Source organism: Periophthalmus magnuspinnatus, chromosome 18 (genome assembly GCF_009829125.3).
Source record: "Periophthalmus magnuspinnatus isolate fPerMag1 chromosome 18, fPerMag1.2.pri, whole genome shotgun sequence".
Classification (NCBI taxonomy): Eukaryota; Metazoa; Chordata; class Actinopteri; order Gobiiformes; family Gobiidae; genus Periophthalmus; species Periophthalmus magnuspinnatus.
Window position 1 is genome coordinate 25,731,192 of NC_047143.1, and position 21,675 is coordinate 25,752,866.

A 21,675-nucleotide genomic window follows, 5' to 3' on the forward strand; every position below is an offset into this window, starting at 1 on the left:
AGCCCTGCACTCCAAATGAGCAGACAGAGTTCTCCTTTCATGTTCTCCGGGCGCGCTCTCCATCAATAGACTCATTTTCTCTGCCTTTCCCTTTTACTGCAGTGTCCACTTCGGCAGAGCTTCACTCATCCTTTCACCGGCATTTCCACACGCTCTTTTGTTGTACGCCCACCTTTCCCTTCACTTTCAATACGCCAGGTGGACCGCCGCCGCCGCCGCTGTAGTTTACTTTGGCTTTAAGTTCGCACATATCTTGGGAATATTCATTTCGCTGACTGCTGCTTTTCCATTCTTCTCTCTCTTTTTAGGATTCTGCCCTCCACCAGTGACCGCTTCCTCCTCAAGAACCTCGTCTCCGGAGTGGATTATAACTTGTGCGTGCTGGCCATTTTCGATGACTCCATTACGACGTTAGCGGCGACGAAGGTTCTGGGCTGCACCAGCTTTTCCACGAAGGATGTTTACCCAGCGTGCCGTTCTCTCCAAGCGCATTTCCTCGGCGGAACGCTCACGATACTGGTCGGTGGCATCGTCGTGGTCACTCTGCTCGTTTTTACCGTGGCGCTCATGGTCCGTCATCGCGTGTGCAACCATACGGACCATATGATATGCCACAACGGGAACGCCGAGGCAGGAGGCGGAGCTTGTTGTCAAGGCGGAGGGCTAGGAGGCGGAGATAAAGGAGGGAACAGCAGTGGATGTTACCAGTCTAATGGTCAGGGGGACATGATGATGGTGGTGCTTCCCAATGGGCTACCAGCCAAAAGAGGGGATAAAGAGAAAGACAATGAGAAGGAGGTGGTGGAATCTGCCTCCTCTGTGCCTCCCAAACTGCCCCCGAAACCCCGGGCCAAGCCTAAGGTCAATCTGGAACAGTTCCTGTCAGCAGGGGGCGTGGTCTCCACCAGCACCGGGGGGGAGATGGCTCTGGTGGTGCGGCAGAGAAAGCTGGAGAAAGCTTACACCTCAGACAGTGACAGAACTCTGCTGTACTACTCCCCCTCCCCTCCCTCCACTCTGCCCCGACAGTCACGCTCCAGGGACCGCCCCCCGCCACGGCTGGAGCGAGAGCTGACCAATCGGGCCAGTTTTTCTCTGGCGGCGCCCCTCAGAGACGCTGAGCTGTTAGACTGGAGAATGAGCCCCCGAGGCCGGGACAAATGGAACTCTTCCCAGGCGTACCAGAGCCCAGTGTCCCCCCTCAGCCCGGGCTGCGGGGCCATCAGCAAACGCCGCCACTCTCTGGATATGGGCTCGTCTGTGGCTTTGGCCAGTGACGCCGCGGCGACCGTGGCCAAGCGCTACGGCGCCGTGAGCTACGCCAAACGTCTCAGCGTCATCTGGACCCGGAGGAGCCAGTCTCTGCACGGGATGCTGGTGCAGTGCGCCTCCACCACGAGCACAACGTCCTCCACCACCAGCGACGAGGCGGACTCCGGAAGCGGCTACGGGGCTCGCTGCGAGTTTCAACGGGGATATATTCACGCGTACAACACGACAAACTCCAACTCTAACACCGGGATAACGCCTGGGAAGGGTAAAGAGAGCAAAGAGATCAAAAGGGAGAAAAGTAAAGACGGGAAGAGCGCGGAGGAGCTGGAGGAGAGTGTGGTTTAGGAAGAAGAGCAGAGGAAGTCTATCAAAGCTTGTGAGCGAGCGGAGGCCTGAGCGTGGTGTGGTTGTGGGGAGGGCGGAGCGCTGGAGGCAGGGGACGGGCAGATAAAAAGGTGATGGGTAGATTCGGCTGGAGGCTTGTGCTGCAGCTTGATTTGCCTGGGGAGCAGTCACCAGAAATGAGAAAGTGCACCTGAAAGCTAGGTTTTTTTTAAAAGCCGCTTTTTGCTGACCTCAAGAGTGACTGGCAGAAAAATTAGTGTGGGGGACCAAGTGTTGACAGGAAAAGAATGGGAGAAAATATTGGAGCGGAGCGTTGGTGAAAGGGTATTAAATACTCAAGGCTGACATCAAACTTTATGACAGAAGCGAGAGGAGCGCGACAAAAACAAAAGCAGAGTTGTGACAGGTACGGATAGAAACGAGAGGAAGAAGGGACATCATAAAAAATAAAAAAATCAAGGAAAACACATCCAAGCCAGTCGGAGCAAGAGGTGGCAGATCCCAGACAGCGAGGTGGAGATCAGGGAACATCTCAGTAAGGCTTAGGAACTAACAGAACCAGACTCGCATTCTCCAGGGGGGCCAACCCACACACCACCACAACATCGGCTCAAAAAAAAAACAACACAAACGCACTCCTCTCTCTGGAAACGAAGATAAAAAACAAAAAAATGGGGCAGTTTTTCATCGCTCTCATTACCGACAACGGGCCATTTCCGATCTCCTTTTTTTCCCCCAAAAAAATAAAACAAATGAATGTGACTTTTATGTGTCCTCCGTGGTTGTGGACAATGATTTTTTTTTTTGGCTGGCGTTTTTTTTTTTTTTGGCCCGAGGATTATAGGGGCGTAAACAGAGAGTTGCAGCATCAGACGTGATCGATCGATAAGGAGCTGGAAGGAGCAAAGACGTTATTAAAAGGGAAGACGTTGAGGATTACAATACGTGGTCGATGTGGATTACCAAAACAAGAAGGAGGCGTGGTCGGAGCAGCCAGGAAGGATGCGTAAACGTGCATGAACTGACAAATCACTACGGGGGGGGAAAAAAGCACTATATTTGAATGTTTATGGTGAGAAATACTGGGATTTGTGTGTTGGAAACGTACGGTTTTCCGGTTACGCTCTCGAGAATCAAAATAACAATATCCGGAATCGCTCGGAGTCAGATTTAGGAGTTTTCACAAATACCTTAAGCAGTATTGCAGCATGGTACGAAGCAACAATGTTTGGACGGAACTGCGAATTCTGGAGGATTACAAAAGTTTTGAATGTTGCCGAAAGATGACGAGACGGTGAAATAAAACCATAGACCATAACAGGGACAAAAACAGACTCTACAGAGGAAAAAATGAAATAAAACTTGAAAATACATATATATAGTAAATATATATATATAAATGATGTTTCTTGTCGCACCATGTGTTTCTGTTTTCCAAGTTTTCCGGGGAGTGTTGTTCGGAGGAAGAAAACAAAAGTGTGATTTTCTGGAGGGGGAGAAGAGTTGTTCTCGTATCATTTGTGTCGAGGTAGAAAAAGTGAATTTTACAGGAAGCACAAACGGTTGCACAAAGACACAAAGAAGTTGGAAAGCACAGAGCAAACGCCTGAACACGACGTTTGGGGACAGTACTGTGCAAACGATTTTGTGAAATAGGAACTTTGAGGTAATTTATTTTGATTTTGGGGGGTAAAATTGAAGATAAATTGATTGTTTGGTCTTAATTTCAACCTAAAAATCTCGACACAGTTAAAATCGCTGGTACCGCTGGTTTGATTTTTCGTCCAACGCCTTATTTTATTTCATTTTAAAGTCCAAAATCTCTGCACAGTACTGTAGGTTTACATTGACAACTACTACTGTTGTTGCTTTCTGTTTTCATTTGGTTTTGCCAAAGTCAATATCGTTCTCTGGACTTGTTATAAATAAAAAAATACATGTATGGAACAAGATACAGTGTCATTCCCGACCCGAGGATCCGTGTGTGTCATAACCGCACAACTGTTCTGCAAATGTATGAATTCTCGTGCCAAAATAATTCACATTTCCATTTGTTTGTGTCACTGCGATTTATTTCTCCGCAAAACAACAAACCCGAGGATCAGGAGGATTCTCTGAGAACGTACAAAAACATCTCTGACGGTGAATGGGGAATTTGGGTCAGATTTGGAGCCATGTTTCAGGATTAGACGATGATTCAGACCTGACGAAGACGAGGAGTCCAGCCCGAGGCCAAACCGGAGCCGAGATGATTTTAAATGCCGCGTTTGTAAGCGCCAAGAATCAAGTTGTTTACCTGTCAGACGGTCCAGATGATTAGTAGGTAAACGGATCTTAACGGGGGCTTCTATAAATCCAACATGAGGGATCGCGCCAACGAAAACGACGGGTAGAAAGTTCAAGTTGATATAAATTCTGGTCCCAAACGAAGAAACTGATCATCTTCTTCACTGAAATATTAGTTAAATCAGACACATTCTCAGAGATTTTAACCATTATATTGTCGTTTTCGTCTCATTTACACTCTCAAAGTTGCACCTGCGTAATATTTAAATCGCTTATTTTCAAGACGCCATTTTGCCCTTCGACCTCCGTTTTCACCTTCACTGTGACGTAAACACTTCTTTCTCCGGTTTTACTTTCTTAATCGCTGATACTCGTAGGATTCGGCAGCGTCGCGTCGTCATTTTGGTACAAATAAAAAGCAAAAACCCGCTTCTCGACAGTTTTCTAACACGGAAATGAGCGAAAACGTTTCTTTTATTAAGCCGTTTTAGATGAATATTGCGATTTAAAACGTGCAAACTATAACGTAATGATCCGCAGGTGTCAGAAATGAGAACTAAAGCGCATTTTAAGGTCATTTTTACATCAATTTGTCCCATTTGTCGATTACTTTCCCGCATTCTCGTCACGTTATCCGCTCTTACACCTCATCTCAGAACTTAAATAAACGTCGTACAGTGCGCGTTCTGCAATTCAAAGCTGCGTTTTTGTCAGCCCGTGGGTAGATTAGTGCTTAAACGCGTACAAATGAGGACAAACATGAAAAAGCAGCCAGGCTATTAAAGCGAAAAGATAAAAATATGATAAAAGAGACATGAGCGGGAGCCAGGGACACATGCAAATACACGGAGAGTTTGAAGTTGATAATTCATGTGTAGCATTAAAGCAACAACAAAGCCAGACTGAAACGTTCCGCATCAATAATAATAGGTCCGTAATGAGCTTCCTTCAAGTATAAACCGGTATGACAGAGGAAACGCACTAGCGCTGTCGATGCTAACCATGCTAATGAGGTATAAATGGGTAGAGGATGAGGTGAAGGGGTCAATAAAGGAAACAGATGCAAAGTGTCTTCATACAGGTGGACCCGGGCGGAAAACGAGGAGAGAGAGGAGACAGCGTGGAGCCGAGGAGGAAGAGGAGGAGGGAGGGAGCAGGGAGGAGGGTGGGGATGCCGAGGTATTCCCAAGATAAATGGGGTGGATGTAATCTTAGCGGTGAGCGGTGGGACAGCCTCCCAGTCACACAGCACAGAGCTCTGCAGGAGGGGGCAGCAGGCCAGGACCAACCACCAACAAGAACTCACAAAATACACTTCAACTTCACCCGTATCCGCCAGAGGATGAGACTCTGCGCACGGGAAGGAGTTTTATTTTACAAGAGAATAAAGTAAAAACGAACGCAAGTTTTTCCTCAGATAACACACATTTTTCGGTGTTTTATTGTTAGTTTTGTGAGGTTTAAGTCATGTTATAAGGTTGTTAGCGCCTCAAAAACACAGCTGGAGTTGTGTTTTGTTTCATTCACACATGTTTGACTAACCCTAAATGCTCCGTTCCACCTTGTGATGTCATGAAGTGGTCGTTTTCAAGGTCGTTAACAGCTCATTTTTTACCGTTAGCCCAGGAGAAATCTACCATTCCAGAGCTGAAATGATCCAAATGATTCTACAAATGAAGGTGTGTGGAGTTTAAAAACACAGCGGAGCACTTCCTGTATCGCCACTTGATGACATCACAAGGTGGAACAGAGTGTTTTCAGTTTGAGAGAAGGACTCAGCCTAAATCTGCAGGTGCGTTTGTGCGTTAAACGTGTGTGAATGAAACAACAAAAACACAACTCCAGGTCTGTTTGTGACGAGGAAACGACATTAAAAACATAGATCAGATTTTAAAGACATAATAAATAGTTTTAAATGAGTTAAATCAAAGTGTGGTACAGGAAAAGTGCGTGCGGACTCGGGGTCAGGGGTCAGGGGTCAGGGGTCAGAGTCTGAGCAGGAGCCTCCATCATAATCACACTGTGTGATTAAACATGTGCTGTGGACCAACACAATCTGCAGCCACAACAACACCTCCTGCTCCAGCGCCGCCGGACGCACACTGACCTCATTCTACTCATTAAAAAGAGCTGAGTAACAACAAGCGCACAAACACACACAAACACACAAGCACACCCCAACACACATAAACACACACATACAGACACACACAAACACACAAATATACACATACAGACACACACAAGCGCACACAAACACACAAGCACACCCCAACACACATAAACACACACATACAGACACACACAAACACACAAATATACACATACAGACACACACAAGCGCACACAAACACACAAGCACACCCCAACACACATAAACACACACATACAGACACACACAAACACACAAATATACACATACAGACACACACAAGCGCACACAAACACACAAGCACACCCCAACACACATAAACACACACATACAGCCACACACAAGCGCACCCCAGCACACACACAAGTGCACCCCTACACACACACACACAAGCACACACACCCCAACACACACACAAGCACACACTCATATACACACACACACAAATATACACACAGACAGGCTTCACACATACAGAGATATATACACACACACAAACATAAGCACGCACACACACAGGCTTAAAACACACACAGACACACACGCGAACATATATAGAGAAATACATATACACATACACATGCATATAGACACACAAAGGCTTCACACACACACAAATATACGCACACACACACATATACACAGATATATACACACAGACATACGCACACACATATACACACGCACACAGGCTTAAAACACACGTATATACACACAGAGGCTTCACACACAGAGATACACACACATATGTATACGCACACATGCAGAGACACACGCACACATACACAGGCTTCACACACACACAGAGACACATGCAAACACATGAACACGCACACGCCGTCTTCACAGACACACACATCCGCAGTGTGTCAGTGGAGTCTATATCCACCTGTGTGTGCGCTGATGTGTGTGTGCTGGGGTGTGTGCGTGTGTGTGCTGATGTGTGTGTGTGTGTTTTCTCCTGCCGCACAGACTCAACATGTTTGGAGACAAATAAACTACAACTACAGTGAGACTTTTCCATAAAAAGACGAAGAATATTTATTTCTAACTGCACCAACTTAACAGCGACATAATGTTCAACCACAGACTGTTTATATAAATGGAGCTAACCTGCTAACCTGCTAGCCGCCGCTACGCTACAAACAGGAAGTGATCATGGACGCACTTCCTGTTCCTGTTAAACCAGCGGAGTGAGCGTTTTCTCAAATACCGTCATAACAAAAAAGGTAAACACAACAAACGCAGTACAAGTTATAGTAAAGTCCGACGGGATCGTAGTAGTAGCTGTGGTATTTTAGTAGTAGTGGTGAATGAAGTACTCAGTTTTGTGAAGTAAAAGTACAAATACAGAGGTAAAACGTAAAGTAAAAGTATTAGATGAAAAAAAAATCAGCTTAAGTACAAATTAAAAAATCTACTTAAACAAATGAACTTGTGTGAAATACTTTTACTTTTTACTCTTCAAGTTTAAATGTAGTGATATGAATCTTTTTTTTTTCTTCTGAATTTTTTTTTTTTTTTTGTTTAATTTATTTCCGTTTTGCTCAAAGTTGAAGCTTGAACTTGAAAACTTTAGTCAGAAAAATAACCCCTCAAATCATACGAAAAGTACTTTTACTTCTCAGTCCTGCTCAGAAATGTAGAGTAGAGAGTACAGATACTGCTTTCAAATGTACTGAAGTAAAAAGTAAAATGTATACACTGTTAAATGTACTTTAAGAGTAAAAAGTAAAGGTATTTCACACAAGTCTCGCTCATTTAATAAAGTGTAGATTAAAAACAACATGAATTTTGTGTATTTTATTTTTATTTCCTCACGTTTGAAGCTTGAATTAAAAAAGCGAACATGGTAAAAATAACCCCTAAAATCATCTGAAAAGTACTTTTACTTCTCAGTCCTGTTTGGAAACGTAATAGAGTAGAAAGTACAAATACTGCAACTCTCAAATGTACTGAAGTTTAAAGTATCCACTGTAAAATGTACTTAAGCAACGTACAGATACCACAAAAAATCCTTCTTAAGTGCAGTACTTTACTTTTACTTCATTACCTTCCGCCACTGCTAATACTACACTACACTCGGCGTGAAGTAAAAGTAAAAAGTACCCACTGTAAACTTGACTTTACGTTACAATAAAGTACAGATACTAAAAAATCTACTCAGTGGTGGTAAAGTACTGCACTTAATTAGAGGTAAATCAATACTTTTACCTGGATATTTGTTGTATTTTATAGCGTATCCAGAGCAGACGTTCAGAGTACTCTCACATGAGTCTGAAGTAGCAGTACTGCACTTCCACGTCTTCGTTTAATTTCTATAATTGATCACGCCGGTCGGACCATATGCGCCCGTCGTCTGGAGATACATCTGCGCCGTTACGTTCTGTATTTTTATTTAAGGTACAGTGAGATCAGCGTGTTCCCTCAAACTTCGTTCCGGGCGATAAATCATTCCCACGTCTTCACACGCGACGCTATTTTGAGCAACAAGACGCCGCGCACGGAATCTGCGTCGAGTTTGAGTAATGAGGCCCGAGGGAGGACGGACTTAAACGTCAACGCGACAGTAACGTGAATGAGTCTGACGTGATCGACTCGAGGTTCAACGTGTGTCAGAATGATTCAGATCCGCGGGGGAAATGCGGTCGATACGTCGTTATAATCAATATATCGAAGTATCGTTCAGTAAATCGAACACAGAACTGTAGATTTTGAGTCTGTGTTTGTGGTGATGAGTGATTTTGTTTGTAAAAGTCTGGAGATTTGTGTGTTTTTGTTGTGATTTGATCAGATTTGAGCCGTGTCAGTGTGAGGACGTTTATTTTATGGTTAATTATTGGTACATTTTGTTGTTTATCAGGTTTTTTAGTGAAACTCTGGATTTAAAATGGTTCTCGGGGTTTTCTCACGTTACTTCAGTTTTACTTAATGGCGTAAAGTAGTTTTAATATTATCGTTTATCGTGATATTTCTCTGTACGATGTATCGAGCTTCAACATTTGTCATTGTGACAGTTTGAAGTATTACTACTACTACAACCCCTACCACCACTACTACTACAACTACAACCACCATCAATACTAGTACAACCCCCACTACTGCTACTACTACTGCTGCTACTACTGCTACTACTACTTCAACAACCCCAACACTACTACAACTACAACCCCTACTACTACAACAAGACCTAATACTACTACCACCACTACTACAACCCCCATAACTAAAACTACAACCCCCTACTACTACCAATACTACTACAACCCCTACTACTACTGCTACTAACCCTTCTACTACTACTACTACAACAACCCCTACTACTACTGCTACTACTACTTCAACAACCCCAACACTACAACAACTACAACCCCTACTACAACCGCCATCAATACTAGTACAACCTCTAACATTACAACCCCCACTACTACTACAACAACCCCTATTACTACTGCTACAACAAAAAAAAACATTACTACTACCACTACAACACCAACACTACAACAACTCCTACTACAACCACCATCAATACTAGTACAACCCCCATTACTATTGCTACTACTACTACAACAACCCCAACACTACTACTACAACAACTACAACCCCTACTACTACCACCACCACTACTACTACAACAAGACCTAATACTACTACCACCACTACTACAACCCCCATAACTAAAACTACAACCCCCCTACTACTACCACTACTACTAGCCCTACTACTACTGCTACTAACCCTTCTACTACTACTACTACAACAACCCCTACTACTACTGCTACTACTACTTCAACAACTACAACCCCTACTACTACCATCATCACTACTACTACAACAAGCCCTAATACTACTTCCACCACTACTACAACCCCTATAACTAAAACTACAACCCCCCTACTACTACCACTAATACTACTACTACTACTCTTGGAATTAAAAGTAATCACTAAGTATTACAAATTCAGTAGATCAGGGACAGACTGATACATCGTTTGGCCGATATTTGCACTTTTTATCAACTCGATAATCCTCCTTAAATCTCCAGCAGAGGGCGATATTTTGATCTGCTGCTTAAAGAACAACACGTCGAGCTTTATTTTAACACTTTAATAGAAACGGACAGCTGCTCCAAATGTAACTACACAGCGCTCTCCAACGTTTGTGGTAAAACGGGATTAAAACGACATCATTTGGCGAAAATAATCCAAATTGGACCAACACATTCGCCCAAAAATATCGACAGAACATAATGGCTACTGGTTTCTCTGGATTTTAAACAATCGTATCAACATTGGCCAAGAAAAAAACCCCATATCAGTCGACGTCTACGGTGGATAAAGTGTAGTATTTATTGAAGTATTCCTATTTTGAGCAGTACTTTTGCGTACAGTAGCTGGATTTAAACAGAACAATGGCCAAACTGGATTTTTGTGCTGATCTATGAAGGTTTTGTGCGACTTTGGGTCCAATCTAAGTATTTTTTTGTGCGTTTGTGTAATTCAGACATCGGTACGACCCACTTGAAGCGTAATATCTCCCAGCATGCCCCTGTGCACACCCATAACGCCTTAAAATACCACTCCGTCTGCCTATATATATATCGCCAACCAGCTTTTCTTCAGCAAATGTCAGTTCTCGTGTGCCTAAGAAGTCAAGCATGACACGGACACGAGTTTGAGACGCTCGGATAGACGAGTGATCGCATCAGTGTATAAATATATATATACAGTACACGCAAGCGAGTATCTGGAAGTAGAGGCGACTACGAGACACTTAAAGGACACTGTAAAACCCAAAGACGACAAGGTTTATTGTCAAAACGCTCACATTTGGACGTTCTAAAGCTGCGTATCGTGGATGATTTCGGCCCTAAAGGTGGGAATTTCTACTAAACTAAAGGTAAAAAAAGGAGATATTAACTTGAAAACTACCACTTCATGACATCACGAGGTGGAACAGAGGGTTTTGATGAAGCAAAACACAACTCCAGGTCTATTTTTTGTGGAGGTAACGGCATTAAAACACGATTTAACCCTCACAAGAGTCAATTTTGCGTAATTTAAAAGCTTTAAGTAGCACCTAAAACTTAAAATATTACAGTTCTTTCTGCGTTTCGGTAAATAACAGACTATAACAGAGCACATTCAGGGCTGATTATGAAACTAAACCTTGGGTAAATAAGTTCTAAACGATGATTAACCCAAAGGAGAATGAAAATATGAAGTCGCCTGTAAATAAAACGCAAAGTTGAACTGGAGAAACGACAGATTTGAGAAACATTGTCCTACATTCTGCATTTATCTGCAACTAGTGCTGTAAATTTTGGACTATTTCGCGCACCTGAATATAAGCCGCACCAGCAAAATTGACAAAGAAAATACAATTAGTGAGTGTATAGGTCGCGCCTGAATATAAGCCACGGGTTTTTATGTCGTAGCCTGAGATATTTACGCAGAAAGACGGTGCGCGGAGGTTTTTTTGAGTTTGAATTTGAACTTTTTTTGAAGCTGTGCCACAAAATCTGCACCGACACGACGTGAACGCAGGATGAACACACCTGCACGTTTGGAAAAGAAACCCCCACCAACACAAACCATCTGCTTTTATTTCCTCTTTTGCTTTTGTCATCTTTTTACATCGAGTAAGTTCTTCCGACTTTCGCCTCAAACGTCGCACCATCGCTTCATTTACGCCAAACTTTCCCAACGTGCGTCTCACTTTGGCGTTTCGTGCTGTAGAGTGCCCCCCGGTGGCCGTTAGAATGTTAAAATTGGAGGCTTATCGTCTGAAATTTACTACAGATGCTTTGAACTCGTACGTTTATAATAATGACGAAAAATACTGGAAATTAAAAATGCGCAGATATCGACTTCCAAATATCGTTTCAGTTGATATTCTGACTGGGCGTATAAATTGATGTATTAAGAACATTTACTTACTCAGTTTCAGTTCAGTTTTATTTATACAGCACATTTAAAAAAACAAAACAAAAACCTTTAGATCAGAGGATGAACTTTACCAACTGAGCTTCTGTCGCTCTATTATTTCTACAAAGTTCTGTCGCTATTTGAGAGAAAAGTAACAGTTACATAACACGTTCGTATCAGTTTTGTCTAATTGTTTTGTGTAATTCTTTATTTTCAGAAAGTGATAAACAGTTACAGGGTTAATTATTAAACCAAACACAGAAATCATCCACTTTGTCTATTTTTTTTTTTTTTTTCCACAAAAGTAACACACAAACAGAACGGAGAGAAAAAAAAGTGAACCAACTTAAATAAAAAAAAAAAAAAAGGTAATTAAGAAACAGAAAAATGCACTAATTGGGCCGTAAAGGCTTTATATATTTAATCCAGTTAGACCATAATTTAATAAAAGCGAGTTTACTTAGACCAGGGCTGTCCAAACTACGGCCCCGGGGCAAAATGCGGCCCTCAGACCAATTTTTGTCGGCCCTCTTGCCTCCCCCTAAGTATTTTTTACTACAAATTGAAGCGATTCTACCTCTATAACTTGAGTAATATCACATTGCGTAGTGACACAGACTAAAAATAATCTTCCAAGTCTTAATAAAGGTATAATGCCGCTGTCAAACCTGCGTGAAATAATAATAATAATAATAATTTAACTCCCTGTATCGACACTGGTTTGTGGCCCTACGATTCAAATATGTGGACACCCATGAGTTAGACAAATAGAAGGTGATCGTTTCCATGATTCACGAAGTTTATCCGCTCTGAGCTCGTGCGACGTTCAGGAAGATGCTAACGTCGCGCTACTGCCTTTTTAGCAGCTGATGTCAAAATTCTAGATAAATATTAGTTTGTTCGTTGAAGCCGTTTATCAAAATCAAAACTACGATACAGCTGAACAAGTCAAAACGTACCCAGATCGACTCTAATCTCGAGAATTATTTGCCGTTTTAGCGTTCCGTGTTAGCATTCCAGTCCGTTTCCAAACCCCGCTTTCCCTCCAGAATCCAAACTGCGCTCGTTCCCCTTCGCCGCCGCGCCAAACTTCCCCGAAAAAAAATCAAAAAGATCATGTCGCTAACCAATTTTAACTGCGTTTGTCTCACTCCAGTTGACCCTCGGCACAATGGTGAGAGATTACCACGGTGATTAAAGACGAGAGCGAGCGGCGATATTAGCCTCGGCACAAAAGGGTTGAATGAGGAAGAGCTCGGAGGTGAAGAGGGGGGTAAATTAGCCCGGGGAGCGCGGCGGGGTCAGACGTGGTACTTTAAAAGGCTCTCGTGTTTGGTTCCTCGTCCCGTCGTCTCGCGGTGGGGACGAGGAAACTGGATGTGGACTGCAACATCGGTGAAATTAAAGACACTGAGGTGACGGAGGCGGAGGCGATGGAGGTGATATACTACTTCAGTGATATACTATACTACTGTTGTGTACAGGGAAATAAACCCAGTAAAAATAAACAAATGCACGATAAAAAACATAAATTATAATAGTTTAGATTCAGGAAATGGCTTAAACTCACTGAGTTCAAAAGGAAAAATGGCGGCGTTTATGTCGAAATGAGACGGAAATGAACCAGTGAACTTTTGGAAATGTAATGTAGTAGTAGTAGTAATTGTTGTAGTAGTAATGGTGGTAGTAGTAATAGTAGTAGTGGTGGTGGTGGCAGTAGTAGTTGTAGAAGTAATAGCAGTAATAGTGGTGGAAGTAGTAGTAATAGTGGTAGTAGTAGTGATGGTAGTAGTGGTGGTTGTAGTAATTGTAGGAGATATAGTAGTAGTAGTGGTGGTTGTAGTAGTAATGTGGTAGTGGCGATAGTAATAGTAGTAGTAGTAGTGATGGTAGTAGTGGTGGTGGTGGCAGTAGTAGTTGTAGAAGTAATAGTGGTGGAAGTAGTAGTAATAGTGGTAGTGGTTGTAGTAGTGATGGTAGTAGTGGTGGTAGTAGTAATTGTAGGGGATATAGTAGTAGTGGTGGTTGTAGTAGTGATAGTAGTAGTGGTAGTGGCATTAGTAATAGTAATAGTAGTAGTAGTGGTGGTAGTGGTAGTGGTAGTAATAATAATAATAGTAATACTTGTAGTAGCAGTAGTAGTAGTTAGTATGTAGTAGTGGTAACAGCAGTCATGGTGGTGGTGGTAGTGGTAGTGGTAACAGTAGTACTTGCAGTAGTAGTAGTTGTATGTAGTTATAGTGGTAATAGCAGTGATATTTCTAGAAGCAGAATGAGTGACATGAGTCTGTATAAACTCAGTGTACATATATACGAGCTGTTTCCTCTCCCTCCTCTGAGCTCAGGCCCTTCACTTTTAATAAGCTTCTCCTGCTTCAGTTTCATTTGGACCTCGTTTTCCGATATTAAAATCCAGCCCTTGGTTTATTACTCCTCCAAAAATACCACCTGTACTTCATCTTTGCCCTTTGTTTATCCATTTCCTTATAGACGTGTGGACCCCAGGCTAGCATAACGACGCGCGCATTTACAGCAACGAAAGTCAAAAAGGTGTAACATTTGAACAACTATTTGAACAATTTAGTTTTGTATGAATGAACGTGTGAGTTTTTCTTGACGTAAAGCGCTTTTGAGTGTCTTGAAAGTGAAAAGGCGCTGTATAAAAACGCACTGACCGAGTCTATGCTAATCGGTCTTTATAGAGCCTTTTACAACACTCAAGGTTCTTTCCAGTAAAACCAAGACAACATAAAAAGATGGAAGTGTCACTGTTTTACTGAGGGTTAAAGCCGGACTGAATAGATACGTTTTGAGGCTCCATGCAGTTGTAGTGAAGTCTGCAGTGAGCGGAACATCGGAGAAACTAAAACAGCCACCGTCACAAGAGCAGCTCAGGACCACAATCGGCCGTGCATCTCCATTTCAAAGACACTAACCGCTCCTTTGAAAAGAGCGAAGTGCCAGGAAAGACAGTCCTTCCTTAAATAGACAGTGTCCACTAGCGATCCGTCCAGAACTGAAGAAGCGGCTTTGGACGAGCAGCGAAACATCTTCACTCTTACGGCGTTTTGTCCAATTGACGGATTTAAACTTTGTGTTTTGCTTTCGAGCCTGGATTTAAACGAGTCTGCGATATCGAGGGGCAGTTCGTTGCAGAGTCTGGGGTCAGAGTTCGAGAAACCTCCATCATTCCAAGGTTTGGGCCTGACTTTTGGCGACTCGAGCGGAGGTTTGTTGGTTCACGTTAAGAAGACGACTTAAGGTCAACCAACTATTTTGAAGCTCAAGAGAAATATTTTGATGAGCGAGAATATAGAAACCATTTTATCCCACTAATGAAGCTTGAAATACTGCAAGAAAACCCCAGTAAACCATTTTAAATAGACAGTTTCAGTTAAAAAAACATGAGCGGCAACAAATAAACAGCATAATGTGCCAATAATTAGCCATAAAATTGACATATTCGGACATAAATCTGATCATATTTCAACAAAAATACTCAAAATCTTGCCATTTTTGTCAAGAAAACCTTAAGAACAGCCAAGAGTTCAATCAAATAATGAAAAGCAAGACCATTAACAGCTTTAAAAATCAAATATTAACATTTTAAAATCAATTCTATAAGAAACTGGAAGCCGTGATGTGCTGACGTCCGTATGTGCCGGTCTAAAACGCTCTGTAGTATTCCAGAGTTGGAGGCGACCGAGGGCAGACCACATAAAAACGCTTTACCGTAATCTATTCTCGAGCTGATAAAAGCGCGAATAGGCTTTCCAAGGTCGTGCGATGCAAAAAAAAAAAGGCTTTCTTTCGATAAAAACGTGATAAAAAGTTATTCAGTGTAGACAGCGCAGCGCTCCATACGTGCAATATACGGCTAATCATTGTCCCTTGGCCTATTACTGACATTACCTGACAATTTCATCAGATTTCAACCATTATTTTTGACATTTCAAGTGGACCACAGCGCCGACGGAACTTTTTGCACTCGCTCAGTCGTCAAGTCATTATCCAACTTTCTATCACGGCCCCCAAATCTATAACACCTTTACTTTTATATACCTTATGATATCGTTGGAATTTCAGTTCGAATCCTCCACAGGATCTTTCTTCCTCATTAGAAGCTTCAGAATCCCACCTACTGGTCAAACCCATTTATTTTGGACTTTTTCAGACTCGTTCGGGCTTCTTCGTCCTTTCATCGTGTTCCTCGGAGTTTTTGTCAGCGTGAGGTCTTTAAGTCAACGTCTTTAAGTCGTTCTCGTGTTGGGAGACACCTGTAGGTCTTGGTTTGTCAGACGGAAGCAGGACGAGCTGACAATGAGGTAATAATAGAGATATTTTCAATGGGAAGTTGAGTTTTGAAGTGTTTCGATAGAGGATTAACCAAAGAACAGGCAATTTTAAGGTTTTATTAATGATACAGGTTCTCGCAGTTGGCTTGAAATCGTTTTCCAGGACTTTTCTAGGACAATTTTAGTCACGTAATCACGGGAATAAAGATGTAGTCTAGACCTAAAACCTTTAACAAAAGTTTCAGTCCACCTTTATTCCAAATGAATTACACACCGAGGCAAAAACACACCATCTTTTACGCTGATTCCCCAAAAATATTTTCTGAGATCGCCGTGGAACAAACAAACAAGTGTTCACGACTCACTCCCTGCGCGTGAATGGAAGTTTGCGAGTCTAGTGTTGCATTTATAACGCTGGAAAATAAGGAACAACTATATGTGACGCAAAGGTCCTGCTAAAAAGGTAAGACGGAAAGATTTAGGGGGGTTTAGGGGTCCACTCCCAAGAAATATTGTACAAAATAGGGATGAGTTGATGCATTTTGACAGATTTCAGCTCGGATACGTGGCAGTAAAAGTATTAATTTGATCTGGAATAAGACAGAAAAGGAAAGTGTGGACTGGATTTCAAAGACACAATGCAAGTTTTTCAAGACATTTGGCCTTTTTTCCCCTCATTTTTCATGCGTTTTCCATGTTTGGACAGTGAGACAATCATTTTCCAGGTTTTCTCGGATGTGTAGGAACTCTGAAATAGTGATTAATGATACAAACACACACCTAAGTCTAACATATTCGCACAGGCAGGTCATCGCTGTGCACGAAAACAAACTAAACTGACAAATCACTATTTAAAAGTCAAAATTGAGGATAAAGTAGTTACAGCTGATGCGTAATAACTTGTATCTAGCCCAGTTCTGCTGCTAAAACTATTTATACACAACACAATGACATGATTTCCTACAAATATCCTTGTAAAACTGATTAAATTAAACATATGAAAGTTAATTTTTGGCTGCGTTGATGAGGCAGAAGGTGTCAGCTCAGCAAGGCCACAGTGAGTCTAACAGAAAACAGTTTTAGTATTGTATTTTTAGTCGACAAGTCTTTCTGAGTAACTAGCAACAAACAGCTGTGTGCTCAGAGATGTAGACCTCAAATCTGCTCGTCGAGAGTTGGTCATGAATTAAACAGAAGCTTAGACCCTGAACAGTTTGAGCTTGTGCGTCTCCGGGAGCATTTCCATAAACAAGATTTCAGATTTTCCCAAACGATTCTTCGGAGCACCGGGGCAGGCTGCACGCTCCGGAATAGCAGACACATCATTAGCTTTGACTCAATTAGCGACAGGGTAAAACCTCGGAAATCCACTGCAATCTCCAAATCAGCAGCGTTTACCTTGGTTCAGCGCCTCTGGGATGTGGAAGAGAGATGTACTAAAGCTAAACTAACGCAGTGTCAATAGTGAACATGCCCCATGGAAATACACATGTTTTATAGGCAAGAAGACAACGTTTCCATGGATATGAGCAGGAAAAAACACTGCTCCAGGTCAAGTGAGAGTCAGGTTTGTGGAGATGCAAGTTCTCCCCCAAATAAAACATGCTAATAAGTTACGCAGTGGGGCTTTAACACAACACATAAAAGAACTTTGCTGTAATGGCATCTTCTAACAATACTACTCCTTTAAATGACCCACGTTATGCTGTTTTCTATGTTATACTGTTGTTTTCTTATCACAAACACACCTGGAGTTGTGTTTTGTTCTTCTCTCAAACTGAAAACACCCTGTTCCACCTGGTGATGTCATCATGTGGTGATACAGGAAGTGCCCCACTGTGTTTTTAAACTCCACACACCTTCATTTCTAGAATCATTTGGATCATTTAACTTATGGAATCGCCAATCTCTGCAGAACTAAAATAGGTAAAATAGGAGCTTGAAAACTGCCACTTGATGACATCACAAGGTGGAACAGAGCGTTTTGAGCTTTGGAGATGTTACAGACTAATAATAAAGTGTGACGCAAACGTGTGAATGAAACAAAACACAACTCCAGGTCTGTTTTTGATGAAGTAACAGCACAATAACATGGCTTAAAGATCACAAGAGTCAGTTTTGCGTAAATCAAGACCTTTGAATTGCAAATAATAAGCCTTAATTACACGTACACTCCATTTATTTTGTGAAAAGCAACGCACTGAGATAATAACACTGAACACGGTGCGAAGTCCAACCTCTACCCATGTATTGTTGTGTTGTAGTGGGATAGTAACGGGCCTGAATACCGTGTCTCGTGACGAATCCCCTTAATAAAAGACGACAGCTTCTCCTGGTCTCGCCGCTTCTTCGCCCCTGGGTCCGCGGCTTTACCACCCGCGCACACAAAGAGCCGACCGAAGAGCGACACGGACCTGGCCGCTGTTGTTCCTCGCCAACAACGCTTCGCAAAGAGTCAATTTGGTGGCAGAGGGAACGGCCGGAGAGTCTCCACGGGGGACCGGGGCCAGGCTATAATTGGGCTTAAGTGCTGACAGCGACTCCTTCAGCTGGAGGCTTTTTCTGTTGACAAGCCGCTATAAGCCGTTTCACCTTGCTCCTTTGTCTCGCCGTGCCCACAGGCTGGATCTACTGCTAGCGCCAGAAAATGAGAGCATGAAATATTCACTGGGCACGGCTCGCGCTGCATAGTTGGACCTTGGAGTGTTGTTGGGAGCTCAAAGCCGGACTGCGGGAGAGATTCTTTCACCGTCAAATAACGCTTAAGTCACCAAGAAATGCGTCTCTGTGGTCAGCTACTGAGTGAGAAGAGGACGGGGGGAAGTGCGTTCATCAAAAACAAAGCGCAAACAAGCCAAATCATCAGGAAACGCGCTTTGTTTCTAGTCTTTTGGACCGTTTCGTCGAAGAACTGCGTGACCTGTGGCGCAACAAAGCTAGCTTGAATGCTAACGGTGTCGTCGAACTTCTTAGACAATCAGCTGCGATGCTAAAACTATTCAAGACGATTATCGATAGTGTGGCATTAATCAAACATGGGGTTTACACTAGATGCCCTACCAGACGAACAATTCAACATAGAACCAGCTCCAAAAGTGAAGTTTGAAGAATCGATAATGCGGCGATAATTTGCGTTGTGATTTGTTTTTTCTAAATCCAATCTGTAGTACAATTTCGCTCTTAGACGATCAATTAATTGCATAAATCAGACAAATATGAAAGAGGGAGGAGTGGAACTTGGTCCAATTAACTTGTCAACTTCACATTTTAACCATTTTTACGTTTTAAATCAGAAAAAAAACTGACATTTCAGAGCTTTTAACTTGTTTTTGGAGCGATTTATGTTTGAGGACTCTTTAATCGCTTATTTCAAGACGCCATTTTGTTTTTGTTTTGTTTTCACCTCCACCTGCATGACGCCTATCGCCATCTACGTAGTTCATTCTCCAGTTTTATTTTCTTAATCTTTTGGTACATACGAAAAAAAAACAAAAACACTGCTCGATAGTGTGATGTGCAGCTGTCCATAGGGGGCGCCAACAGCTACACGGCCCTTTGTTGTTACGACCCATTGGACGCCGCAGTTTTCTAACGCGTAAATCAGCGAATTTCTTTCTTTTACCAAGTTGTTTTCGATGAATATTGCGATTTAAAACATGCAAATTATAACAATGATCCACAGTTGTCCGAAATTAAAACTACAGAGACACAAACACAATACGTCTGATTAAAAAATTGACGTTTCTTGCCACAAAATGTCACTCGGGTCAACTAAATGCAGTGTTCCAGTCTCAGTCAACACCACAGATCCGGTTCAGCTTCAGACTCTTTATATCAAACAGCGGTTAAAGGTACGAGTCTCAAAAACTATAAGAGTCGGAGCTGCAGAGGTGTCCTGCTGTTAAAGGCTTTCACAGGAGAAAATACAGGATTTTTATGCGGCTTCAGGAGAGACGGTGCCTACGGAGATGTCAGGCCCTGCCATATGCTCACCGGCGCTTCGAGCAATCCACTAAAACTTTCTCTGCCGTATATAAAAAGCAAGGCTGCCTTTAGAGTCTCGACTTAAATAATGTAGATTTCGTTGGGAAACACAAAAACTGCGATGACTTTAGGCACAGTTATGAAACGAGTGACGCGTTTATGAAGTGCGGTTTGTGCATCGAGCTGAAGATGAACGTAAACATCGTCGGTGCAGAGGTCGGCGGCGCAATTCCAGGTCGCACGGATGAACGCGGTCGTTGTCGTTGGGCAAGACACTTAAGCCACCTCACCCCAGGGTCTGAATGGGTGAGTAGTTCCTCGGCGTAACGCGGTTTGAGCGTCTTGAAGGTGGAAAAGCGCGATACAAATGAACTTACCAGCTACCAAAATCTTCGTAAAACACTTTTGGACAAAGCTCAGGATGGAAAATTATTATAAAAAAGAAGAAGAATCCAAAAAATCATGCCTTAAACTGGACTGTATGAAGACCAAACCAGAACTAAACCAGGACTAAGCCAAGACCAACGAAATGGTCACCTTTGGTCACCTTTGGTCACATTTTTACATCGTTTTTCGATATTAAAGTCACTCAAAGCGCTTTACGTCAAGAAACCACAGTACACAGACACTAGGGGGAGGCGGGTTAAGTGTCTTGCCCAAGAACACAGTGAAGCGTTCATTTGCGGGAGCTGGAATCGCACCGCCAACCTGTGGACCGGTGGATCTGACCGCTCAACCGATGATGTTTACGTTCACCTTCAGCTCGACGGACAAACACTCTACCAAACTGAGCCACTAAGCAGCTCACACTTCACGAACGCATCACTCGTTTCATAACTGCGCCTGAAGTGATCACTCCGCAGGATTCAAACCGACAACCTCTGAGCTACTGCCGCACAAACACCAAACCGGCACAAAACCGCGACTCCTCCGACACCAACAATATACATAACGAACACTTGGCATCGCAGTCGGCCGCGCAGCACAATTTCCAAACACTGTAGCGCGCGTAGTGTATATTTATATCAAATCATTTCCAGCTTGGCGCTTCAGTTGCAAATAAAATGACACCAGCCTGCAGCTATAGTTTCTTAGCGATGCCAGTTCAAGTCAGTGGGCAAAGACATAATCCCTTTGTCAGTATCTCGCACTGGAAGCGTTCAGGGTCGCACGCTAGCACACAGCGACGAGCCTCACCTGGAGTTTGGGTCACTTACCTTGGCGCACACGCTCTATTTAAGACGTTACTCTCAGCTAAAAGTTTAATCAGGGTTTGATTGTGAGGAAATTGTTGCGTGAACCGTGAATAATACGATATTTATTCAGAGGAAGAGGACAGAAGACAAGGATGGAGCTGGTTCAATGCGTTTTGGTGGTTTAGGACCGTGGACTCTATGTATAAATGGACATAGTT

The 21,675-nt window shown here is 42.7% G+C and overlaps 2 protein-coding genes across 2 annotated transcripts in view; one reads left to right on the forward strand and one right to left on the reverse strand.

The window, feature by feature from the left end:
- Nucleotides 1–2,376, forward strand: part of LOC117385937 (leucine-rich repeat and fibronectin type-III domain-containing protein 4-like) — an 82,386-nt gene extending 80,010 nt beyond the window's left edge. The window contains exon 7 of the mRNA XM_033983218.2: nucleotides 309–2,376. Coding sequence (XP_033839109.1) covers nucleotides 309–1,617 — 1,309 coding nt within the window. The 3' untranslated portion in view covers nucleotides 1,618–2,376. The remainder of the gene's footprint in view (nucleotides 1–308) is intronic.
- The window catches only part of LOC117385935 (pyruvate carboxylase, mitochondrial-like), a 683,990-nt gene that overhangs the window by 317,119 nt on the left and 345,196 nt on the right, over nucleotides 1–21,675 (reverse strand). The gene's annotated exons all lie outside the window — the stretch shown is intronic.